This window comes from Talpa occidentalis, unplaced genomic scaffold (genome assembly GCF_014898055.3).
Source record: "Talpa occidentalis isolate TD23 unplaced genomic scaffold, MPIMG_talOcc4v2.1 talOcc4.7, whole genome shotgun sequence".
Lineage (NCBI taxonomy): Eukaryota > Metazoa > Chordata > Mammalia > Eulipotyphla > Talpidae > Talpa > Talpa occidentalis.
In genome coordinates this window covers 136,334,376-136,358,898 of record NW_023605083.1, presented here as the reverse complement: position 1 = coordinate 136,358,898, position 24,523 = coordinate 136,334,376, and the positions used below count along the sequence as shown (strand labels likewise).

The window sequence follows — 24,523 nt, the reverse complement described above, 5'->3', positions numbered from 1 at the left end:
GCCCCCCCGGCGCCCCGGCCCGGCCCGGCCCCCCCCGGCGCCCCCCGGCTGGCCTGGGCGCCCGTCCCGCTCGCGGCTCCGCGCCTCCTGCCGCGCGGCTGCGGCTCCCCCGGCCCGGGCGCTCTCGGGGCGCAGAGCCGGCGGCGCGGGGCGACCCGGGGCCCCCAGTTCCCCGCCTGCCGGCGGCCGGGGACCGTTGGAGGCGTCTGGGCGGGGCGCGGGGCGGGAGCAGCGGGCGCCCTTGGGCGGCTGGGTGCGGGCGCGGCGCCAGCGGGCGCGCGAGGGGCGCGCGAGGGGTGCCCGCGCCCGCGCCCGCCAACCCCGCCCGCCCTCCAGTCGGTCATCCTGCCGGTGCGCAACGCGGCGCGCTGGCTGGACGCCTGCCTGCGGTCCGTGCTGCGCCAGGACTTCCGGGGCCCCTTGGAGCTCTCGGCCTTCGACGACGCCAGCACGGTACGGCCTGCCTCGTGCTCAGCGGGGCGTGGGGGTCGGGCGCCCCGCAGCCGCCTGCGCTGAGCCGGAGCTGTCTGGCCTTGATGGGCAAACTGCTGGGGGGCAGCGGGCCAGCCGCCCGCAGGGCTCGGCGGTCAGCACAGCCCGGCGCCTGCCCTGGGACCCTGCGCTGGGAGAGTCTCGGGTGACGCCCCGCACCCGGCTGCGCCCCAGCCCTTGTCTGCAGACACCGGGGTCTCTCCGGCCCCCCACAGTACCCCTTGCCAAGCTCGACCCCTTGCCCGCGCCAGCGCCTCCTGGCCCTGGGGTGCCTGGCCCCGCGAGGCGGCCCGGAGAGGCCGTCCTCCAGTCTCTGCGTACACAACTGCTGGGGTGTCTTGGGCTGTTCACCCCGGTCTCTGTATAGTGACGCCCCCCTGGGGGCCACCCTACCACATTCCACCCGCCCGCTGCCCAGTCTCCCCCGCACCCCACCCCGCGCCCTCGCTGTACACCCTGGGTGGACGGTCGATCACCCACGAGCTCTGCCCTTTCCTGGGCGAGGACCTGCGCCCCTGACCACAGCAGCCCGGGCTGCCCGACCCCAGGGGCACTGCAGGCAGGTGGCCGGGGCAGCTCGGGAGCCTCCCAGGGGCAGGCAGGTGGCCGGTTCTCCAGCTGCCATGATGTTGCACCTCCTGTGGCGCAGGAGACTGTCCTCGTCGCTCCAGGCCAGTGTGGCCTCCCGGTTCCAGGCCCCCTCGTTCCCACTGAATGTCCCGCCCGTCCCGATGCCCATCACGTGCTGCTGCTGCTGAGCGAGCACTGTAATTCTGGGCTTGGGAACCCAACTCCCCACAACTGTTGGGGGGGAGGTTCCCCGTGGCGACAGACGCCAGCTGGTGGTCGAGCTACCACCTCTCGCCTCCTTTCGCGGTTTCCAGCTGGAAGGACGGGCTGCTGAGAGCCGGCCAGAGGCCCTGACTGCCGTGTCCCTGTGCTTTCAGGACAGGTCTCTGGCTATCCTCGAGGACTGGAGAGTGAAGCTGGAAGATGCCGGGATCCTCGTGGTGGTTGGAGGCCACAATGCTCCGTCTCCCCGGGGAGGTCGGTTCTGGGGGTCCTTGTCCTGCCTGGGGTGGGTGCTGCTTCCTGCAAGGTCCGCTGAAAGCCACCTTGGGGGTGCTCGGGCTGCTGCTGGCCCAGAGGCCACCAGGCCTGGACTTCTTGTTGTTTGGTGAGGACTCAGGCCGGGGCATTGCGCAGCCGTTGCTTCCCTTGTTTGATGAAGACTGGTGGGTGTTTTTACTTCCGGTGTGATTATCATTGTTGGTCACCTCCACTTCTCTTTTTTTTTAAGATTTATTTTTATTTATTTATTTATACAAGCACTGGGTACAGTCAGAAGCGCAGGAGGGTGAGAGGATTCACCAGAGCCAGAGCGGGGGGAATAACAGGCAGACTGACGAAGTACACTGCTGAGGGGAGCAGCGGGCGGCAGGAGAGGTCTGCGCGCCCTGTGGGACCCTCGCCGGTGGCCGGGGATCGAACCAGCGCTGCAGAGGCTGCGGGCAGCTTCGCAACCCAGCGCTCAACCGCTGCGCCACCAGGGGAGGCCCTTGCTTCTGACTTTTTTAACATGGGGCGACCCCTGGGTGTGGCTGGGGCCTCACTGCAGCTCATGTCTGCATTTCCTGGACAGCCACGCTGACCATGGGCGTGGCCCTGGGACAACTGCCTGCTCAGTGCCTCAGCCATTTTGGGGGGGTGTTTGCTGTGTCTTGTTGAGGTGAGTGGCTGTTAGCCCACCCTGGTGATCAGTCCCCAAAAGGGTGTGCCCGGCGCCGACATCCCACCCAGAGCCACCCGGCCTTGGGCGCCGTCTTGCCTTGGTCACCGTCCCAGCGGCGGCCCTCCCGCGAGGACGCGTCCTCAGGGTGCTGCTGGGCGTGGGCCACAGGGTCTGGCCAAGGCTTCTCCATGTCCGCCTGGGTTCCTGCTCTTGCATCCAAGCCTTTTGTCCGTTCCAAGTTGATCCTCACACGTGCTCAGCTCGTGGCTGCTCTGTCCTGGGCGTGGGGAGGCCCCGCTTCCAGCCCCATGCATGCAGCGGGGTCCCTGCTCCGCGCAGGTGCTGGCGGGTGGCCCTGGCCCGGCCGGCATGGCCCTTGCCTCCCACTGCCGCCTGCTGGGCCAGCAGGGCACCCAGGCCGGGTGCTGGGTGCCACGGAGGAGACTGTTCTGGGCATGCTGGTCGGCGCCCCTTTATGCCTCCTGACCCGTAGTGGCTGTGGTGTCCCCCTCGTCCCCACCAGCCCTTCAGGGCACCCCAGTGGGAGCTGCCTCATCCCCTGCCCCAAGAGGTGCTGCAGGGCAGGCTGGGCAGCCCTGGGTGGGCACCTCCCGGGCCCACGTTCTCCTCAGACCCTCCTCTGGACTGCAGCTGTCTGGCCACTCGGCCCGGCCGGCCAGCCTCTGCTCCAGGGAGGCGGGTGCCCGCCTGGCCCCTCTGGCTCTCACTGCCCCTCACTACCTACCAGAGGCTCCCGCTGGGCTCGTGTTCCTTGAGGCCACTGCTCAGAAACCTCCCCGCCTGCCTCCCAGGCTGAAAGCAGTTCCCACAGGCTGCGCTGAGCTCACCTGCCCTCTCACCTGCTCCCTTACCACACCTGCCCCTGTGGCCCACTCTCCGGGCTCCAGCAGCCTGTGGGCCTTGCTGCCATAGACTCTCTCAGTACCACTGCCACTGGGGCCCCCAGCGTGGCCTCCAGCAGCCCGGCCTCCCTCCTGCCCTAGTGGGCGGCGTCAGGGAAAGAACCACGGGGGTCTGAGTCATAAGAGAACATTTCTTTTTCTTTCTTGAACAGTCGGATACTCCAGAAACCAAGCGATAGCACAGAGCTCGGGGGCCTTCCTTTGCTTTTTGGACTCGGTGAGTGACTCTGCCTTGTTTAGAATGCACGGTGTGCGTGTGGGGTGAATGACCGAGCTGAGATCCGAGCGTGGCCACCCACATGCTATGGTCAGGAGCAACAGTCGGGCTGCAGTGGCAGCTGCGGTCCAGTCGCCGTGGCATTCCGTGGCTTTGGACAAATAAGATGACGTGGCATGAAGCACCACAACCGGAGGGGCTGGGGGCCTCGTGTCCAGCGGGGAGACGGCCTGCCTGCCTGTCTGCAAGTGCCGATGGACTCAACCTCAAGCCTTCCCTGTCTGTGTCGGCCTGGCCTGCCCCTCATCGCAGGGCCCGACGGGGGCGGCCGGTGCGGCGGCCTCCGGCACTTCCTGTCTTCAGGGTCTTCGTCTCTGTGGGGATGGGGGGATGGGCCTCTGGCCCCTTGTGCTGTGGGAGCCTCAGCTCACAACCACATGCTGAAGGAAATGGGGTGCTTGCAGGTGCAAGGGGCTTAATGAGCTCCCCTGGGGCCGAGGGCATTTTGTCGGCCACCAGGGATACTGCCTGGTGGCCATTAGCACCCACCCAACCTGTGGACCGGGCCTCCTTCCTTGGCGTCAGTGCCACCCGCTGCCAGGTATAGAGACGGGATGGGACGAAGCACAGACAGGAGGCCGGGGCCTCCCTTCTTGTCCACCAGTTGGCCATGCCACCCAGCACCAGCGCCTGCCCCAGGCCACCTGGCTGTCCCTGCTCGGTCAGGCCGCCCCTCCAGGGGGCTCTGGGCCTGCTTCCTGGCGCCAGCTGGAACTTGGCACGTCCCAGTGGCAGCTGCTCTGTGGCCTCCTTCTACGGAAGGAGGCTCTCGCTTCTCCCCCAACCTCTGGCTACCCTGCCCATAACGCAGACCCCCAACACCCTTCAGTCCCCAAAACCCACACACTTGCCTTCGGTGGTTGGGGTGGGCTGACACTGCCTGTCGCTCCCCATCGCCAGCTTCAAAGTTTGCCCTCCTTAGTCTCTGGCCCCAGCTGTGTCCGCTTGTTTAGTCCACGCTTGTGAGGTGACACCTTGTCGCCACACTCTGCCAGGGGGCCGGTGCCACTGTGGTGGTTTCCAGGTGGTTCAGCCTTGCAGTTAACAAGCCATCCACACACTGTAATACGGTGCCCTGCTTTAACTGAGCCTTCCTGAGAGCCCTGGCTAGTATCTCCCCAAAACAATTGGGGCGTTCTCAGACCCCTGTTGAGGACAGCCCAGCAGTACTGGAGTGTGCTCCTGGACTCAGGGTCTTGCCATTGAGAGGCAAAAAGGGCCAGCTGCGCGACCCGGGGCAGGCGCTGGTGATGGGCTGCCCGGGCAGCTGGCAGAAAAGGGAGGCTCCGGCCTCCTGTCTGGGCTGAGGCCCGTCCTGTCTCCATACCCGGTGCCGTGTGTGGGTACCTGCTGCCTGCCTTCCTCCTGGGCCCGGCCCGCCTGGCTCTTGTTTGTGGAGCTGCCTCAGGTGCGTGGGACGGCGTTCTCTTGCAGGACGACGTGATGATGCCTCAGAGGGTGCGGCTGCAGCTGGAAGTCGCCATGCAGCACCCGACCAGTGTGAGTAGGCGTCCTGCTGCCGGCCCCTGCTGCCCCCCCAGGTGCCCAGCGGGTGCAGCCAGGCCAGCGCCGTGTCTGACTTGGGCTGTAACACAAGGGCGTCCACCCTTAAGGACACATGCTTCTGTCTGAGTGGCGCTCGCCCCTCGGGTGGGGATGCGGGGTTTGTTTTGCTCCTGATGGGGCCACACGTCCGTCGTGAGTTTGAGCACCGCTCACAGCAACGTGTCCTTACTGTGCACTCGGCAAAGGCCAAAAGTGGCCCATCAGTGACCTCCGTGAGAAGAAGGGGTCTTTGTTGTGGCATCAGCCCATTGCTTGGCTGCATCTATCAGCGGCTGCAGTGGGCCTTGGTGCTCCTCCTGGCCAGGTGCTCCCTCCTGGGTAGGTGCTCCCGGGCCAGAGCCACGAGGCAGCCTGCTCTGGCTCGCCGCCCTCTTGAGAGGACCTTCGGGCTCCTGGGGCCCACGGCCGGAGCGGGGCTTGGGAGTCCACGCTCGGGGGGACGCGGCCTCAGCCTTTGAGCACCGGAAGCGCATCTGTGGGCCCAGCCAGGGCCGGCCGGGCCTCCACATGCTTGGGAACACAGGATTCTGCCTCACGGGTTTGGCCCACTTCCCCCGTCCCCGATATGCTATCACAGCGGGTGCAGGCCGGGCAGCTGTGCTGCGTGTTCCCGCAGGTGGTGGGCTGCCGGGTGAGCAGGGACCCGCCCGACTCCACTGAGCGGTACACGCGGTGGATCAACCAGCTCTCACCTGATCAGCTGCTCACCCAGGTACTTGCCGGCCCTGGGAGGGCTCCCGTGCAGCAGGGCCTGTCCTGCTGCACCTGCCGCCGTGGTTGAGTGGCTCTGTGTCTGGCTGAGCCCGCCCCATGCCGAGGTCTGAGTCCGTCCAGACCGCCTGGGGCAGCAGGCCCGGCATGGCCTTCTCCAGCTGCCCTGGCAGGGCTTGGGGCGCGGGCAGAGGCCCACGCGCCTCCCTCCCCGTCTCCCCAGGTCTTCACCTCCCACGGCCCGACCGTGGTCATGCCCACCTGGTTCTGTTCCCGTGCCTGGTTCTCCCACGTGGGCCCGTTCGACGAGGGCGGGCAGGTAAGTGTGGGTGCCTGTGGGTGTCAGGTGAGGGCGCCGGCCTCCAGGCAATCTCCCCAAAATCCTGCTGCCTAAGGCAGGGTTTCTGCAGGAAGGCCAGGGCGCCTGGCCCGGCCCCCTCCCCTCCCCTGGGCTGTCTGGGGACATGGGGTGCGGGCAGGTCAGGCCCTGTCCTGTGGAAGCACCGGGACTTCGTGTCCAAACTATTGCTCTGTTCTGGGCCACGTGGGTGCTTGGCCTCACTGGCTCTGGCCTCCCCAGCTCTGGCCTTCTCGGGTGGGGCCTGTGTCAGCACCCCAGGTCTCATCCCTTCTGCCTGGAGAGGACCCCGTGCCTGGGGCTCTGTAACCCGGCGGCAGGGGGAAGCCAGGGCCCAGACCAGGCCGTGGGTCTGGCCGCAGCCCTGACAAGTCTCGCCACCCGCAGGGTGTACCCGAGGACCTGCTCTTCTTCTACGACCACCTGCGGAAGGGCGGCGGGGCGGTGCGCGTGGACCAGAGCCTCCTCCTCTACCGCTACCACCCACATGCAGCCACACGCTCCGTCCTCGAGTGCGTAGACCCAGAGGGCGGGCAGGGGCCCTGGACTCCCGGTCCACAGCGGCCTGCTGGGCCTGCGGCTGCTGCAGTGCATGTCTCATGGGGCCGGGGAGGGAGGCCCCTCTGTGCCCAAAGGCTGTGCCGCCCACATGGCGGTGACCAAACCCCAGTTCCACGTGGGGTGACAGCCCTGGGCTCCTGGGGGGCCGAGCCCCCGCGCCCTGCTGGATCTTGGCCATGTCCGTGTCCACATGTCCACGTGTCCAGGAGAGACTTCATGACGGCGCAGGGGAGAGGCCCAGCCCCAGGGGCAGCTGCTGCCTCGAGCCTCCCATCTGATGACCACTGCCCTCGCCCACCGCCTGCTGCTTCCCAGAGTCTGCAGTGTCCCCGGGATGGGGCTGCACACCCTGCCTGCTGCCCAGCGGGGTCTGGCTCAGGCCTTGTGCAGGGCCAGGTCAGGCCTCCAGGCACAGCCTGGCTGGGCAGCTCTAGATCTGTGGCTGCCCTGTCTCTTTCAGTGGAGGACCCACCCCGGGACCCCCGTGGGTGTCCATGCCCATCCCCTTCACCTGGTGTCTGCCCTGGTTGGCTCTGGGGGGCGGTCAGCCCCAGCGGTTCCCTTAGTGGCCTGGGCTTGGGGACACCGGGCCTGGCCTTCCAGCCCTCGCGCACAAGTGTCTGCATGTCAGACCCCGGCCACCCGGCCTGCAGGTCGCCCACGGCCCACCATCCACACCAGGCGGCAGCCGCACGTGACCCCTGCTGGCCCAGCTACAGACCCCCAGAAGAGGGCCTGGGTCCTGCCTGGGGGCAGCCAGCGGTCAGGACAGTATCTGTGGGTGGGGAGCAGCACCCTGTGTACCTCCCCAGCACCTCACCCTGGCTCACGCGCCCCTGAGCTGGCGGGTCCTGGCGGGGGAGGGGCAGCTGAGGCCCTGCCCCGTCCCCTCCGACCCCTGCAGGGCCACCATCTGGAGCCACCGCGTGCGCTTCCTGGAGGAGCGGGCCCTGCCCCACTGGGCGGCCTTCACCATCTGGAACGCGGGCAAGCAGGGCCGGCGGCTGTACCGAAGCCTCACAGCAGGGGCACGGAGCAAGGTGGGCCCCCGTCCCCTGCTGCCCCGAAACCCCCACCCCTCCGAGACCGCCCTGTGTCCCGAGACCACCCCGTCACCCAAGACCCTCAGCTCCCATCCCCCCAAGACCGCCCCCTGTCCCCCGACATCCTAAGACCGTGCCCCACACCTCGCCCTCCACAGGTGGCTGCCTTCTGTGACGTGGATGAGAACAAGATCAGGAAGGGCTTCTACAGCTACGAGGACTCCCAGGTGGGCACCCGGGGCCCTGGTCTGCAGGGTCCCCCATCGACTGGGGCACCATCCTACCGCTGAGTGGACACTGCCCGGGAACCTCCTCCCTGGGCCAGGCCCCCTGAGCAGTGGGTGTGGGTCTGGTTCCCTTGCCCGTGGGGTCCCTTCTGAGGTTGGGGGACCTGCACGCTGTCAGCACTAGGACCATGTGGGGTGTACCCCAAGCGGAGCGGGCACCCCAGCTGGACCCCCAGGGCCATGCTGCCAGGCACACACCCCAAGGCAGGAGCAGGCCCGACCCCAGCGGTCTCTCAGGACAGGCCTAAGCCCCGGATCCCCATCCTGCACTTTCGAGCTGCCCGGCCACCCTTCGTCATCTGCGTGAAGCTGGTGAGTGTCGGGCGGGCCCCAGGCGCCTGACGGGGGGGCTCGGGCCCATGACTGAACCCCCGCCCCCACCGTGGCTAGCTCGGAGCCACCTCCCACCAGACCAGAGGCCAGCAGAGCCCCAGGCCCCAGTGTCCTCATCCAGCGGGCACGAAGCAGGGCCATGTCTTGCAGGCCGGGCGCCCTGTCACGTGACCCTGGCAGTGCGGCCATGGCCCCTTCAATCAGCCACACACTGCGTCTGCTGCCTCCACCCTCTACTGGTCTGTCTGGCCTTTCCACTCTTGACCGGGCAGCGTCAGCCTATATAGGGTCCCAGGGCCCGTCCAGCCCGACTGCTCCCCTTCCTGGCGGGGGCCAGGCCCCACCAGCCCACGGCGACACTTTGAGAGCGTGGGGGGGCAGGCAGGGCCACACTGGCATGGCCAAGGACACACGGGGCCTGCCTGGGAGTTGCAGGCTGAGCCCTGAGCCTCCCACCTGCCTTGGGGGACCACATCCTCTGCAGGGCTGGGGGTGATCCCCTCCCAAGGGCATCTCGAGGCTCCAGGCTAAGCTGGGGGAAGGCATCCGGGCCAGGCTGCCCGGAGTGGGTGCTTCCAGTAGAAGGCCAAGAGCACCACGTGATGGGGGGCGCCGGGAGCCTGACCAAGTGGACCTGCCCCCAGGACCTCACCGGGGGAGCGTTTGAGGACAACTTGCAGTCGCTGCAGCTGCAGGAGGGCCGGGACTTCATCCACTTCAGCTGATCAGGTAGCAGCGGGGCTCAGGAGAAGGAGCTGCAGGCCCTCGTGGGTGCTACACAGGTGGCTGGCCACCTCCCAGGGGCAGCGGTTCTCCTGGAGACCCACGTCTGGCAGCTGTAGGCCGGTCTGGGCCACGGGGTAGGGCTGATTCTGCAGACCAGTGGCTGCCTCATCTCGAGCCCCTGGACCAGCATGAACCCTTCGCCTGCGTCGTTGGCACTGCTGGACACTGCACCCAGGCGGAGCCAGGGGCACCTGCAGGGCTCGCAGCGCCCTCCTGAGGCCCAAGAGGGGTCCTGGACTCCACCCCCCTAAAAAAAAAACACCCAGGCCCGGAACCCTTGCCTGCTGCCCCCTGCTGGCTCCAGGGCTGGGCCGGTGCCTCTGCCCTCTGACTGGACAGTCCTCCTGAGCCCAGTGTGCTCCAGCTGCACCTAGCCGTTGGCCCCCACTGCCACCCCAGGCCCCCACCCCTGCACTCCTCACTGCACTCCCTCTCCACGTGTGACCCAGTCAGGGGCCAGCGGATGGGAGAGCCCCAGGCCGAAGCGGGCTGCTCGTGTGCGCTCAGCCTTTCGGATGGGTGGGCTGGCCCAGAGGACAGCGGCCCTGGCCTGGCGTCCTGGAGGAACAGCAGGGAGCAGAGCCGGCTCTCTGGAAGTGCCCACACCCCAGTGGCCACAGGCATGCGCGGTCTCTGCTGTGTCCAGCCCCTGGCCGGCACTCAGCCTGTCTAGCCCACTCTCCGCCCAGGCGGCCCCGCTCACACCACTGCAGGCGGACGGCTGCTCGTCTAACTTTATGAGATGTGGGTCAAGGCTACTACAAAAGCACTACCACCCCAGCCAGCGCAGGCCACAGCCACTGCCCAGCCCCGCCCTCAGCACCGCCATCCTCCAACGGTGAGACGTGGGTCCAGGTCTCCGTGCTGGACGGGTGCAACAGCTCAGCTCCAGGAAGGGACTCAGCGGGCACTGGGCTGCAGAGGACACAGGGCAGAGGTCGGCCTGAGCTCCCGAGGGCAGGCGGGGACGGCTGCCGGGTTACCCTCCATGCACAGACGAGGACAGCAGCAGCCGCTTGGCCCCAGCAAGGTGACAGCAAGCCCGACGGTCGGTGCTCATGGGTCAGACAGACACCTCAAGGACAGAGATTCCTGAGCTGAGCTTCACAGAGGACCTGCCTGTGATCTCGAGAGGGACACACAGAGAGTGGGGGCAGGCACCAAGCCACCTGGCTCCTGCCAGCTCCAGAGGCCTGGGCCCAGCTCTGGGTGGTGTGGGGCCGGAGGTGGCCTGGAAGGAGGTGGGAACTGCGTCCCTGACCTGCACTGGGAGACCAGGTGCTCGGCCTACAGCCCAAGCAGAGCCCACAGGATGGGGGGCCCAGCCTGCCCCACGCCTCTGGGGCCTGAGAGGCTGGCCACAGCCCACCGCCCTGGGACCTGCTCGCTGCACTTTCTGCAAGCCCATGCAGGAAGCTGTCCCCAGCGCCAGCGGGGCCGAGGGGCAGGCTAGGCTGCTGAGCAGAAGGCACGCCTGCCTCGGTCTGTCCAGAGCCACGGTCCAGCCCGTGTCCAGAGGGACATCGCCAGTGGGAACAGGATGGGGGGCAGTGCTGGGTTCACCTGTGGCAGAGCCCACAGGCTGGAGACTGGACAGCCAGGGGGCCTGCCCCTCTGCCCGGGGCACCACGTGGTGACCATACGCACCACAAGAGGCGCCAGAGCCCTGACTTCAGGGAACCACAGCTCTGAGCAGATGTCAGGCCATGGGGAATGGCTGGGGGGGCAGCCCCCAGGTGGGAGGTGGCTGAGGCTGGCATGGCACGGGGTGTCGAGGGCTCTCCCCACATGGCGTAGCAGGAAGCCCAGCCAGCACCGAAGGCCCTGGCAGAGGGCGGGTGGAAGGACCCAGATGGGGGTGCAGGCACCGTGGGGCAGGTCCCCAGGTCCCCATGCAGCCTGTGGGGATGTGGTTACCTTGGGGACCAGCTGAGGTCGGGGCACACCGAAGAGGTCACACAGGCGGTTGCGCTGGGCTCTCACCAGCGGGAGCTCTGCGTCCCTGGTTGGGGTTGGGGGGGGGGGTGTCAGCAAGGGGCAGGGCCCTGGGAAGCCCAGCCCCACACCAGCGGTGGCCGCTCTGCTGCTGGCACCACCGGGCCTGCAGGCAGACGAGCCCCCCAGCCGGCTCCCAGGACGGAGGGTGGGGGGGCCACAGCTCTCGCTGCATGATTTTAAGAAAATTTTGACTCTGAAGACTGTTTCCTTAATTCTCGTCACACATGGAAATTAAGCAGCACCGGCTCTGCAGACATGCGAGTCCCGCCCCCACCAGGGGCGCAGCCCCTGCACACGCACAGGGAGAAGGCGGGCCTGGGAGCGAGGGGCCCTTGACCCCACTGACAGTCACCAGCCCACGGACCCCAAAACATCGTGCCTGGCTCCCCGGACCCCTTGTCTCCCGAGGGGCCCACCCGCTTCACCCTGTGCCTGGCCCGCGTATTCTCTGCCAGCACTGAGGGCGGCTGTGGTCGGCCCAGGGGCACCTGCAGGTGGGGTGGGCGGGGCTGGCACGGCTGCTCCTGGGGGCTCCGTGCCATGCGCAGGCCAGAAAAGACAACCTGGAGAGGCCCGGGCCTGTCACTCACCAGGCCGTGTCGCTGAGCACAGTCAGCACCTCATTCAGCACGTCCACCCCCACAACGTCCCCATAGGTCAGCAGCATCTCATACACCTGGCTGGCCGTGGTCTTCCGGATCTGCAGGGCAGAGCCACAGTGGTGGGAAGCGGGCAGGACATGGGTTCCTGAGGGCACTGACCACCAGGCGCCGCGACGCAGCCCCTCCGGCCGCCAGATCAGGAGGCCAAGCGGTCCCCGCCCTGGGCCACACATCCTGTCAGGGGACGCATCTGTGCCATCCACCTGGTCGCGGCCCAAGCCCTGCCTCAGCTGGCTGAGGCTTGGTGGCCTGGGTACCCAAGGGGACACTGGAAGCCAGGTCCACCCCCAGGTGGACGGGGACACTCACCATGGGGAAGGGGTGGCAGAGGAGCAGGGACAGCTGCAGCAGCACCTTCTTCCGCACGGCGCCAGGGAACTGCACCATCCCACAGAACCTGGGGGAGGCACGGGTCAGCGGGGCGGGCGGGGCCGGCATGCGGGCATGTGGGGTGCCGGCTGGGGGTCCGGGCACGTGCACACCCGCATGCACCAGGGCATGTGTTAACACTGGCCTGGGCTGGGAGGATGCCCAGGACACGTGGGGGTGCCCGTGGGGCGCAGCCTCAGGGCTGTCTGCAGGGGGCACATAGGCTGAGGCTGGGCTGGCAGTGCCGGCTGGCCCGTGTCCACCCCACACTGCACAGCAGGCCCTGGGCCAGAGGGCTGATCTCCAGGGGCCGGATCTCCAGGGCGGGGGCGGCACTCACACGGCCACGCTCGACCGGAGTTTCTGGACATCTTTAGACTTCTTGGTCTCCTCCCTGCAGAGCTCCAGCAGCTTCACGCAGAAGGGGTGGCTGCAAGGACAGCGCATGAGAGCCCTCGCCCCACCCACCCCTGCTTGTGCCCATGCCCATGGCCCTCGTCGGTGGGCATGCTGACCCCAGTGCCCGCTGGCCTGCTTGGCGACACCGACGGCCAGCACCCCTGTGGGCACAAGGAGAGCCCAGGCCAGCAGGGTGACTGGGACCCCAGAGGAGGCTGGCTGGTGCCCGGGGTCCAGCCGAGTGCTGGGCTGAGAAGGACGTGGGGCCAGGGTGGCAGGGCCAAAAGGGTGCCTAGGAGACGTGCCTCTTCTGAGGTTCCCGGCCAGCAGCTATGCCCCCAGCCCCCCAAGTGAGCTACAAACGTGCAGTGTGGGCTGAGGGGGCCACGAGCCCTGCTCCCCGATCCTGCCCGCGGGCTGGAGGTTGCCCCAGGCAGGGGTGGAAGGGCACAGAAAGGGGCTCCGCGCCATGGTGGGAGGGTGGGCGGGCGCCGCCACCACTGCAACAGCGTGGAGGGTGACAGGACCGAAGCCTGCAGCCTGAGTATCTTGCTCTGGTGTCCTCCCAGGGAACAGAAACCCACTCTGGAGAGACCTGGCCCCCACGCTCCCCCGGCGCTCACAGCAGCCGCAGACACCGTGCACCGCCGCACGCCTCGGCCGAGCAGGAGGGGCCGGCAGGAGCTGGGGGCTGCGCTAAACGCAGCAAGTCAAGGCAGCCAGCGTCATCCCGAGGGGTGAGGAATAGCCTTAGGCTCTAAGGACGAAGCGGGGGCAGGCGGGCGAGGTCACTGGCCCAGGGTGGGCTGTGTGGAGAGGCGGCGCAGGGCGTGGCTGGTGGGGGGCAGGTGCTCGCAGAGCCCAGCACACGGCGTCGAGCCCACTGGCCAGCGCAGGCTCAGAGTCAAAGGAGCAGCCGAGGCCATGGAGGTGGAACAGGCTGGCCTGGCCACCTGGCCCAGAGAGCGGCCGTGCCCAGTCACAGGAGGAGGCCTGAGGCTGAGAGCTCCAGGTCAGCCCAGGCCTAACCACAGGCCGTGTCCGGCACGAGTCCAGTGCCCAGGGGTGTAAAGGCCACCCGGGCCCGTGACCAGGGGCCCAGTCTCAGCCCCACCCCGGCTCCATCCACCGGGGTGACCGAGTCCTCCTACCACACCAGAGCCAGCCATCACAGGCCCCGGCAGGGACCGCCCACAGCCGTCCCCTGCCAGGGGCCCCAGGCCTGCTCACGTCCATTTCCCCTGGGCAGCAGGTGGGCGCGGAGCCCGCAGGAGCGCTTTGGGAAGGGGCACGCGGCCCAGCATGTTCCCAGCGTGGGCAGCGCAGGCCCTGGCGAGCCTGTCCCGCGCGGCGGGCCAGCGGGGCGGCGCACTCACTCCTCCTCCGAGGTGAAGGTGTCGAAGCAGCCGTTGGCCAGCATCTGGTCCAGTGTCCTCAGCAGCGGCACGGACACCCTGGGGAGAAGACCCGCTTGAGAGCCAGGCAGCAGGGGTGAGGGAGAGCGGCGCGGGGCCTTCCACCGCCCCGGGACCCTGGAGTCCGCAACCGCAGGAGCCCGGCGCCCACGAGCAGGCCCCACCCCAGACGGCCACAGCACTCCCGCCGCACCGATGCCACGGCCGTCACGGGGGGCTGGCGCCCCACGGCTGCCAGGAAGGCCAGGGCCACCGTGGCAGGAGGCGCAGCCCAGAAAGGCCCCGAGCGCCCGGGCCGGCCTGCGCTCGCTGCAGGAGGCGGGTCGTGTGCGGCCTCCACAGGCAGTCAGCGCAGCCGGGACCAAGGAGCCGCTTGCCCCACCGGGCTCCACTGCTGGTGCCACTGGCGTCTGCCGCACCGCCCAGTGCCCATGGGGGACCCCTGCCCCCCGAGTCCCGGCGAGAACGGCCCCTCCTCACCTGTCATTCAGGAGGTTGTCCTCAAACACCTGCAGGAGGGTCCCTGCAAAGCTGTCCAGGGCCTGCATGTCGCCCTGCAGGCCCCTGGTGAACTCCAGCAGGCTCTGGGTGGAGTGCCGGACCTGAGGAGAGCTGTGCTTGGAGGCTGCCAGGGCCTGCGGCGCCCCCTGCATCTGCTGCGGGGCAGGCACCCAGCAGGCCTGGCCACCCCGGAGACCCAGGGAGGGTAAAGCAGTGCAAGGAGGAGGGCACAGTGCGAGGGTGGGCCTGAGGGCAGTCCCCACCCTGCCGGAGGGCCCTCACCCCGGCCAGCAGAGATGGGGGGAGGGAAACAGACAAGGAAGAGGAGCCCGGGGCACAGCAGGCTGCAATGCTGGGCCAGGAGCCCGCAGCCATCTGTGCTGGGCACCTCAGACATGGCCAGTCCCCACCGGCGCCCAGCAGCACCCTGGATGGAGGCCCCAGGACAGCCTGGGGAGCATGAGGACCTGACGCCCCCAGCACGGCAACACCCCAGGACACGCTGCCCCCCCAAGACCCACCCAGGCCCCTCGAGCCCTAGGGTGGAGACCCCAGACTGCCCCTGAAGAGGAGCTGGCAGGGCAGGGCCGGGGCCCCTCACCGTGGACTCCGTCAGGCCACCCACAGACACGGCCAGCCCCAGCAGGACGCGGTAGCGGTAGGCGGGCAGCCCCAGGAGCCGAGTGATGCGTGGGAAGGCCTGGGAGGCGGCGCTCCAGTCCACAGCGGCCACCTCCGACCTGCGGGGAGCGAGCACAGCTGGAGTGCAGGGCGAGGGGAGCTGGGGCTGCCACACGCTGGTGGGGGAAGTGCCCGTGGGAGTGGGGCAGGGCTGCTCCTGCTCCCCGTGGGGGCATGTGGGGGCCGTGCCCTGGGTACCTGGGAAAGAGCTTCTCCAGCTCCTCGCGGTGGGGCACGTGGGGCACGGGGGGCCGTCGGGGTGCAGCAGCCGCAGGAACACGCGGGCAGCGTGTGCGCGGAACCGGTCGATCTTCTCACTGGCCTGCTGGGCCAGGCCAGCCATGACCTGCTCGCAGCTGTGGGTGGGGGGAAGGAGGGTGGCCATCAGCACCCAGGACACCCCGGCCCCAGCCTGCACAGCAGCCCCACAGCTGGGGGAGGCCAAGGGCTTTGTTGGGGGCGGTGGGGGGCAGAGGGCAAGGAGGGGCGGGCATGAGGAGGCAGAGGGAGAGCGGGCTGGCAGGTCAGCGGGTCGGGGCGCAGGAGGGCATGGACATAAGAGGCAACCGCTGGTTGGGGAGCTTGGGTGCCGCTGAGGGTGCAGGCGGGTGGGGGTGCAGCGGCACACTCACACGCTGGCCTCGATCAGGTCAGGCTGGTCCCTGGCCAGCAAGAGCGTCAGGTCCATCAGACTGGTCATGGCGGCCTCACGGACCCTGCAGGCACACGGAGCAGTGAGTGAGGAGCCGGGGCCCACCCAGGCCCTTCCGCGCCAGGAAGTGCTCGCCAGCGGAGCAGGGAGGGCAGGGCCAGCCCCCAGACCAGCCACAGGAGCCGCCACTCCCAGGGGCCCCCGGGCCGGGGCGGGAAGCCCTGGGCTGTTCCAGGAGCAGGACGCCGCTCTGGACATGAGCCCCCATGCCGAACCCACGAGCCGCGGGCCCAAGCAAAGCAGCATAGCTCAGGGGACGGGAGGGCAGGGCCTCTGCAGCTCACCCGTGCACGGGCCGTCCCCCAGGATCTGGACCCTGAGCTTGTCCCGCTCAGCAGAGCCCCGAACCCAAAGTCCAGCCGGACCCCAGAGCAACCAAGGTGGATCAGGTGGGACGGCCGGGCCCTCCTCGTGCCCAGGTGGCCCCGCCAGCTGCCCACGGGACACCAGGGAAGCAAAGCTGCTTACCAGGCGCCCACATCCCCGCGGCTGTCGGTGGTGTAGTCCTGCAGGCAGGCCAGCAGCGTGCGGTACACCTGCGGCACGTTCGCCTGGCACAGGGCCTCAGCCGGGCGCCCTTCTGCCTTCACGCCGACAGTCTGGCAGACCCTGAAACATGGCATGTGACCCGTCCCTGCCCCATTTCAGGTCATCTCTGCCTGAGGGTGCAGGACAGGCCTGGAGCCCCCCTGGCAGGCTCGGGTCACGCCCCCTGCCTGGCCCCAGCAGAGAGGCCTCCTGCGTGGACTCCCTGGAGCCGGCCCCTGGGGAGGAAGAGCTCTCGTGGCCACACCAAGGCGTGTGCCCCTCGGCAGCCGGGAGCAGAGCCCCGGGTTGAGGCCCAGGGTCAGCGGCCAAGCCAAAAACCTTCCGATAGCAGGAGAAGCAGAGTGAAAAGAACTGAGCTTTGCCTCCTCAGGGCCAGCGGCCAGCTTCCCACCCATGGACGGCCGTGGCGTCTGGGGACGGGCCGTGAGAGGACAGTGCCTGTGGGGAGCAGATAGGCACTCACCTAGTGATGGCCTTCAAGGCGTCCCGCCGGGCCTCTGCGAAACTCACGTCCGCGGGAGAGATGTGGGTGACAGCCCCCAAGCCTGCGAGGACCTGCAGAGCCACAGAGCTCTTGCACCCAATGAGGGGGCAGCCCCCAGGAGAGCACCCAGTGTCCTCTGGTCCCACCCTCTGTGGGGGGAACGCCCAGGAGACCCTGCAGTCCAGCCCAGGTGTGCTGATCCCAGATAGGCCACACGTCCTTCAAGGTGCCATTAGCTCCAAGGCCAGTGTCTCTAGTGGTAAGCAGCGCGGGGCCGTATACCGCCCTACTGGGTGGCAGTGAGCCCACCCTCACCCCCGCAGATTCGGGGTCTGGGCCCGATTTCCCAGCCATGCTGTGCGGGGGTGGCCTACAGGTGCAGGCGCTGGAGCAGGACATGGGGGGCGGGGCGGGGCAGCCAGGATCCTGAAGGGCCCCGTCAGGTGTGAGTGTGGTGGGCTGAGGTCAGGCTGGGGTGCCGGGCAGTGGGCAGCCCTCCTTGGAACTGTCGGGGGGCTCAGGACCCAAATCAGGGCCTCAGGAGGGCAGCGGCCAGCCCTGAGAGGCAGAGAGCGTAGACAGCACAGCTCGAGGCACAGGGAGGCGGGAAGGCCCTGGGGCGGGAATGGGGAAGTTCCGGGCCAGTGTCCTGGATCGCCACAGTGGGGGGTGGGGCTGAGGAGCAGTGCTGGGGGGGGGGGGGGAGCCCATCTGGTGGGGGCAAGAAGCTTCCGGGGTGCCAAAGCGGGCCGGGAGACGCGGTGGAGACCGCGCGAGCACCCCACCGTGGGGTGTCCCCACCAAGCAGCTCCCTCCTGCCGGGCAGCAGCTCCCGCTCCAGGATGAGAACCCCACCCCTCCTGTGGCAGCCACCCTCCAGTACCCCCTAAGCCAGGCGCACCACAGGGCACTGAGCTGCGGCCCCTCCCACCACACCGGATAAGCTCCTCGGCCGCCTTTTTGGGCCGGATGTCAGAGCAGGACGCCTGCCCGCTCACCTGCTGCAGCCGGCCCCGCAGAAGGAAGCCGGGGAGGGCGCCCAGGGCCAGCGAGAAGCCGCAGCGCGTCGTCTCCTCCGGGCTCCGCAGCTCCGCCAGGTACTGCTCCACCAGCGCCTCTGCAAGGAAGCGGGGTGTCACTGCCCGCGGCGCCTCGGCACACGGCCTGCAGCGTGGAGGGGGCAGCCCCGCGGCTTCTGAAGCAGACTCTATCCGGGGTAGAACCAGAGCGTGTGAACAGGGAACCTCTGGGAACGGGGCTTCCAGCTTCCGTGAGCACGAACACCTCCGAGCTCACTCTCAGGAAAACAGGTCCACGAGGTGTGAGTGACGCTGCCCGACTTCCCCCTTTCACTCACTAAGCCTGTTACAGAGCAGCCCCGATACAAAACGGGGTGCCTGACTGTGGGTCCTCACCCGCGCGCTATTTTCCCCTAACAAGACCACAAGTTATCGGGGACGCCTCCCTCAGAAATGAGTGTCCGCAAAGGCCGGAGCAGGTGCAGCCCCAGGCTGACGCCAGGGCGCGGCCAATGAGCTTCCCAGGCAGGGCGGGACAGGGCAGGGCTGCCTGCCAGGGAGGGTCCCTAGACATCCACGAAGCGGGGGGTGGGGGGGGTGGGGGGGTGGGGAGGCACCTCCCACCTCTCCTGCCTCCTGCAGCCCCCAAGGCGCCCCGTGCCACAGTGTGTCTGGGAGCGAGCAAGGGCGCTTGGCTGTCGCAGGCACTGCTGGGCCGTCTGGGGGTGCAGTGGGGGCAGCAAGAGCAGAGCTCCCCTCCTCCGGACCCTTCGGCGAGACCCCAGCCCCCAGGAGGGGCTAATTTCAGAGAATACTTTCGCCTTCTGTGCAGATGGAGGCGGCGCGCCCCGCAGGTGGAAAGTAAAGTGTGGCCGCCCCGGACACAGACAAGATAACAGACGAGATAACGTGCTGACCCTGTGTGAACGTGCCCGCGGCTCGCTCGCAAAGTCTGTTAGGAGGTTACGGTACGGAACATGATTTTGTGTTTCTGAAAACCACAAAGCAGATTTAGACTTCTGTACACAATGTTTTTGAACACTGAAGACGATTTGTGAATCACCCTTCACACGCCTTTGAGTAACTGTCGTGCGTGCTGCATGAAATGGGGCAGTAAAACATGTGAGCACGGAGGTTTAATTCCTGCGTGAGACCATGGACTGGGTCCCAGAAACACACACGGTCAGGGACTCCCAGAGGCGGCTCAGGAAGACCTGAGGCCCAGCTGGGCCGGAGGCGGCTGCCAGAGGCGCCGTGGAGGGTGGGAGCCCAGCGTGCCGACTTGGGGGGACTCAGGGGGCCCGGGAGCCTAGCCAGGGCAGCCCTGACAGCCAGCGGTCCCTGCTGACGGGCCGGGGCCAGAGGGACACGCGAGACCTCAGGGCAGACGGCGCCAGCAGAGCTCAGTGAGGAGACGTCACGACAAGACAAGGGGCTGAGGACAAAGATAGGAGAAGGAAACCTGAATGGACAGAAGCACGAGAATGAGGTGACACGGGAGGAGATGTTCACGCAAAAGCACAGAGGCTGCAGACGGGTGGAGGGGGGTTCAGCGCAGCACGCGGGCTCCGGAGGATGGGGGTGGGGGGGAGCGCAGCACGAAGGCTCCAGAGGACGGGGTGGGCGGGGGGAGGGGTGCGCAGTACGCGGGCTCCAGAGAACGGGGGTGGGGGGGCGGGATGCTCCGGAGCCTGAGCATGCACCTGCTGGGCCGCAAGGGGCCCGCCCAGCACACCCGGCTCCGTCCAGGGCCGAGGCGCATCCTCAGGCAGGTGCTCGGAGCCAGCGGGGCCGAGGGTCACTGCGGCGCGTCAGTAGGTGTGCCCCCCGTGGCTCCTCAGGCCCCCACGCCCATCACCCTTGGTCTACAAGATCAACCCCAAATGGACCCGGCATGACTGCCCAGCTCTGCCCCCCCAGTGGCAGCCAAAGCCCCGCTGCCCGGGCCACTCACCCTGCCTGGGGGCCCCGGGCTCCGTGCGGTGGTACTCACTGCAGAGGGCGGCCAGGGCAGCGACGGCCGCGTCCTGAAACAGAGAGGGCGTGAGGGCTGGGGCGGGGTGGGGTGGGGGGTGGGGTGCCAGGGCCTTAGGCCCAGCAGCCCAGCCACATTGCCCCTTCCGGGTGCCCGCTCCTCTGTCCTCTGTGGACAACGACTGGACAGGGGAATTCTGGGTCCCTATGCGCCACAAGCAGAGCGGGCTCCAGGAGAAGGGCTGGCCAGGGGCCCAGAGCACGGGCAGGCCGGCCAGCCTGCTGCAGGCGAGAGGCCATGGAAAGACCTGGACACGATGCTCAGAGACCACGGGCGCAGCTGCACAAGGACCCGAAGGGCGGAGCCCTGGGGGGCCCGGAGAGGCGGCCTGAGCCGGGACAGCTGCCACGGCACCCGTGTCCCGCCGCGCCCCCAGACAGCCCGTGCAGATGGACGGGGTCTCACCCATGCAGGCGGGGGACCCGGCGGCCTGCCTGCTCCAAGCCTGACGCTGCCAGGCCGCCGCGTGGGCGCTTCAGAGGCTGGTTCCAAGCCGACTCACAGCCCTGGACGTGGCACTCGTCACAGCCAGCGTAGGGCATGCTGACGAGGTGATTACGGTGAACGGGCACAAACAGCCGTACAAAATTTAAATATGCTGCAAACCAACGGCTGCGCTCGTTTCCTGGCTGTCAGCAGCGTGCACGGCACCATCTGGAGGCCCCAAGGGGCGCAGGTGCTTACCGGGCACCAAGTCTCCACGTGGGGCCTGGAGCCGCTGGGACAGCTGCAGGTAGAGCTCATGCCCGTCTCTGCAGGCAGCAGCCGGAGCGCACGCTCACCTTGATCTGCTGTCGGGAGTGACTGGAAACGAGATGGAGATTCCTCAGTGTGTCGTGGATGAGCCACTGCCAGCCCCCTGCAAGGGACGCCGCCGTCAGCCCGTCAGCTGGCCGCGGGGACCTGGAGCGGCCTGAAGCGAGTACCCTGGGGCCGGCGTGACTCACAGGGAGACGCGGACGCCTTCACTGACAGTGGGGAAGGGGAAACTGCTCTGACCCCGCACACTGCCAGCCCCTCAAGCCCCCTGCGGCCCCCAGGTGAAAGCCTAGCACCCGTCCCAGCAGAGCCAACCCGCACAAGCGTCTTTTTCTTTGACGCTCCTGAGCCTCTGAGGCTGCAGAGCAAACAGCAGAGCGGGCCCAGTTGAAGGTGGCCCGAGGCCCACCGCCCACAGCACAGGGTGAGGGCGGCCAGGCGCTGAGGCTCCCCGGATGGGGTGCGTGGTATGTTGGGAACACGGGGCTCTTGCACCGGGAACCCTTATCCCCCATGCAGCCAGGCCTACTCTTACGCTCAGTGCAGGGGCTCTGGGGGCGCCACAACGTGGGGAGGAGGAAAAGCACTGACCGACCACGGCTCCATCCTTGACGGGCAGGCCGGAGAGCGACAAGCTTTCTATCAGGACGCACACTGGGAGACAGAGCACAGGCCGACGTCACTCCCCTCACGGTGGCAGCCCTGCCCCGAACCCCGCCCCGTCCCCCGTCCCCCAGGCCCCGTCCCAGGGCTGCGGGCAGCCGAGGCCAACCGAGAGCACAGCTCTGGGGCGGCACAGGGGACCCTCCCCCAGCCGGGGACGGGGGTGGTGGGTGAGGGCCCGCAGCAGCACGTGTGGGAAGGAGCTGGCTGTGCGGGGAGAGGGCCTGGCCACACGGAGGACGGGCTCCCGCACAGCTGGGCAGGGCGGCGCTCCTCGAAGGCCCATGCGCGGCAGAAGAGCCTGCGCCCTCGGCCCGTGCCCCAAAGCCAAAGCGGCCTGGGGCTTTCTCTCCAGACCTGTGATCGGCTGCCACTGGCTGGAACTCTCACCACTACAGGAAAGCGCAGGGCAGGAGGCTTGCGGACGCCCCGGAGCGCGCCCTTCTGCGCTTCACGTACCCAGCCGGGGTGGTGGCCTGAGCCAAGCAGACCTGACCCAGCCCACACAGCAGCCCCTTCTGGGACCCAGGCTGTGACCTTGCCCCAGCCTGCTCGGTGTCACTAGGTGGGCCGCGGGGCCCCTCCCCACGCTCAGCACGTGCACCCGCCTCCGGCCAGGCCAGCAGGGTACAGAGGAGCCTCGGGAGTGTCAGGGCAGACGGCAGCACGGAGCCCCTGGGTCACCAGCAAGCCCAGCTGGCCGCTCCCACCAGCTCCCAGCACGGCGCAATGGGCCCACTGCAGCAGCCTGGAGAGCGTGCTCGGGCCCTGCCGCAGCAGCCAAGTGCACCTGGGCCTCCAGGACGGGGGCAGAAAGGCCCAAGGGGACACCGCAAGGCCAGTTAGCTGGGCCTTTGCTCAATCAAGCTGGCCAGAGGGAAAGGGGTCTCTCCCCAACTCCGTCCCATTTGAGTTCCGACTAGAAGAGCAACATCCCCCGTCACCCCTGCAGCAGCCCCGGCGCGCCCACCGCCACCCCTGCCTGCCCTGCCCACGGCCAGGCCCGCTGCCCGCCGGACATACACGCAGGCCCCGTCCTTCAGACCTACCTGCGGCTCTCATGAGCTCGCCTCCCAGGCCCCTGAAACGAGGAAACACCTAGTCACGCTCCAGAAGCCACAGCGGCGTCCTCACTGCCACAGCCGCACCTCCTGAGAGCAGGGGCCGCTCCCTCAGGGGTGGCGGGACCTGGAGGAGACGCCACCGCCGCCCCGCGGGGCCCCTGCCGACGCCGTGCCGACGGGACCCCACATGCCGGCCTCCCCACGAAGGTCCCCCCCGGGCCCTCAAGCTGCGCCCCAGAGTCTGAGGGGCTGAGCGTGCAGAACCGCATCGCCACAAAACCCACGGAAAAACCGCCCACTCCAGACGCCTGCCCACGTTCGGGCTGGCCAGGGAGCTGGGTTGTGGACGGGACACTGAGAAGAAGACAAACCAACACGAGGCTCTGGGATCTCCCCACGGAGCAGCAGGGGTGGAGCTGCCTCCGCCCAAGATGGGGTCAGGCGCCAGGAAGTGTCCACGCGGCACTGGGTGAGCCGGGGACAGCAGCAGTGGCCGCCAGAGTGGAGGGGTGGCCACAGTCTCTGGTGGCCACAGGCCAGACCCGTCATCATCAGCTAGCCCGGCATGGGGCCAGGAAGAGCAGGCGGTGCCGGCAAGGGCTGCGACGGGCCTCCACCAGCACCATGGGGTGCAGGTGGCAGGAAGGGGTGGCACGCGGGCCCCACCACTGCCGGGGTGCCGGGCCCCCGCGGAGGAGGGCAGAGGGTCAAGAAGCACAGCTGCGGTCTGGAGGAGCATCACGTGGACGTGGCAGTGGGGTAGGCCAAGGAAGGGTCACTGTGCAGATGCAGACAGCATGGGTGGAGCCGCAGGAAGGACACCAGGGACGCTGAGGGGCCAGCAGCTGCAGGAAGGCAGGCCACGGGCCTCAAGGGACAAGCTGAGTGTGGGCTCATCCTGCCAAACTCCCAGAGACAAGGACAGATTGGGGGGGGGGGGCGCGGTTGCCCGGAAGAGCCCACTCCTCGTAGTTGTCCACTGGCCACTCACCATGGGGCCGAGCCCACACACACTTGGGGTCCACAGGAACTCCACAGCCCCTTTGTGCATCACACAAGCACCCACGACTGTCACCCCATCACCCGGTACGTCACCTGAGCTACCCTGGCCCCAGAGGAGCCCTGGCAGAGGCAGAGAAGGCTGTGGCTGGACCACGGCCTGGGCTCTACAGCAGACCCCCAGGCAGGCCAAGCCAGTGTGGGCACAGCAGGGCGCGAGGGAAGGCCCCTCTCCCGGGCAAAGCGACAGAGAACACCGCGCCGCCCGTTGGGGCGTGGAGCTCACCCCGAGGGTCAACCCAGGCCACGCAGAGCTCCCTGGGCCGCTACTAGCAAGGCCACCCCCTGGCTGACAGCACCACCCCAGCCCGCTGGACACCCGCTGCCCTGTCCGTCCGCCAGCTCAGGCAGAGAGTCTGTAGGAGGCGCGGCCCCAGGGCTGGCGCAGTGTTAACACCTGAGGGCCCCCTGCAGAGGGGGCTGTCCCCACTACCAGGTCACCTCAGGGGAGGGTCTTAGGGAGGAGGCCCAGGGCTACCTGCAGCTCTCTGGGCCAACTGAAAGGCCTGCCTGGCCGGGCCACCTGGGGCCGCCACGGGGTCACGCATGTTCCTGCATGGAGCAAGGCACCTCGGCAGGAGATAAGGGTGGGGCTGGGGCCAGAAGCTCTGCAGCCTCGAGGCGCCCACCCAGGCCTGCCTCACACCGTTCACAGGCACGGCCTGGGCCTGGAAGCCGCCCCCTGCAGCTGCCCTCGGGTCCTGTGACCTGGAGAAGTGGCCAGTAAAGCACCGAGAAGGAGCCACAACAGCCCTGGGACACTGGGACCACCCAGCCCTGGGACCACCCAGCCCTGGGACCACCACACAGGACACTGCGAGGGCCTGGCCGACGGGCAGAGGACTGTGAGGCCGCAGGAGCCCGGGGCCTGGCTGACGTCCACACGGAGACCAGAGAACATGGAGCCGCAGGGCAAGCAGGGAGGCCACTCGAGGGCCTGGCCCAGCCCACCATATGCCCCACAGGACGCCATGCGGGCAGATCCTGGAGGCTGGTCTGGAAAGCGGCTCTGCGCACAGAAGGGTCAGGGAAGCCCAAGGCTGACTGCAGTGCTGGTCAGGGGTGCCGGGCAGAGACACGGGCTG

General features: G+C 68.3%; 2 protein-coding genes across 4 annotated transcripts in view; one reads left to right on the top strand and one right to left on the bottom strand.

The window, feature by feature from the left end:
• Positions 1–424: 424 nt before the first annotated feature.
• Positions 425–11,546, top strand: B3GNTL1 (UDP-GlcNAc:betaGal beta-1,3-N-acetylglucosaminyltransferase like 1). 3 transcript variants are annotated; one of them, XM_037493374.2, is made up of 9 exons: positions 3,330–3,364; positions 4,859–4,924; positions 5,607–5,702; positions 5,925–6,020; positions 6,447–6,571; positions 7,525–7,660; positions 7,822–7,890; positions 8,188–8,262; positions 8,928–11,546. In XM_037493374.2, the coding sequence occupies exons 2-9, from the start codon at positions 4,868–4,870 to the stop codon at positions 9,006–9,008; spliced, it is 735 nt and encodes a 244-aa protein (XP_037349271.2). In that variant the 5' UTR covers positions 3,330–3,364; positions 4,859–4,867; the 3' UTR covers positions 9,009–11,546. The 3 variants fall into 3 exon arrangements, with proteins under 3 accessions (XP_054545561.1, XP_037349271.2, XP_054545562.1); XM_054689586.1 differs by lacking the exons at positions 7,525–7,660; positions 7,822–7,890; positions 8,188–8,262; positions 8,928–11,546 and adding exons at positions 425–453; positions 1,445–1,539; positions 6,827–7,512 and having other exon boundaries at positions 3,300–3,364; XM_054689587.1 differs by lacking the exons at positions 3,330–3,364; positions 7,525–7,660; positions 7,822–7,890; positions 8,188–8,262; positions 8,928–11,546 and adding an exon at positions 6,827–7,512 and having other exon boundaries at positions 4,893–4,922.
• The window catches only part of TBCD (tubulin folding cofactor D), a 79,097-nt gene continuing 65,042 nt past the window's right edge, over positions 10,469–24,523 (bottom strand). Inside the window, 17 exon segments of the mRNA XM_037493372.2 lie at positions 10,469–11,071; positions 11,658–11,767; positions 12,039–12,126; positions 12,439–12,528; positions 13,874–13,951; positions 14,393–14,514; positions 15,015–15,153; positions 15,293–15,341; positions 15,344–15,450; positions 15,727–15,810; positions 16,275–16,415; positions 16,819–16,910; positions 17,838–17,956; positions 19,813–19,885; positions 20,676–20,752; positions 21,244–21,306; positions 22,365–22,396. Coding sequence (XP_037349269.2) covers positions 10,519–11,071; positions 11,658–11,767; positions 12,039–12,126; positions 12,439–12,528; positions 13,874–13,951; positions 14,393–14,514; positions 15,015–15,153; positions 15,293–15,341; positions 15,344–15,450; positions 15,727–15,810; positions 16,275–16,415; positions 16,819–16,910; positions 17,838–17,956; positions 19,813–19,885; positions 20,676–20,752; positions 21,244–21,306; positions 22,365–22,396 — 2,017 coding nt within the window. The 3' untranslated portion in view covers positions 10,469–10,518.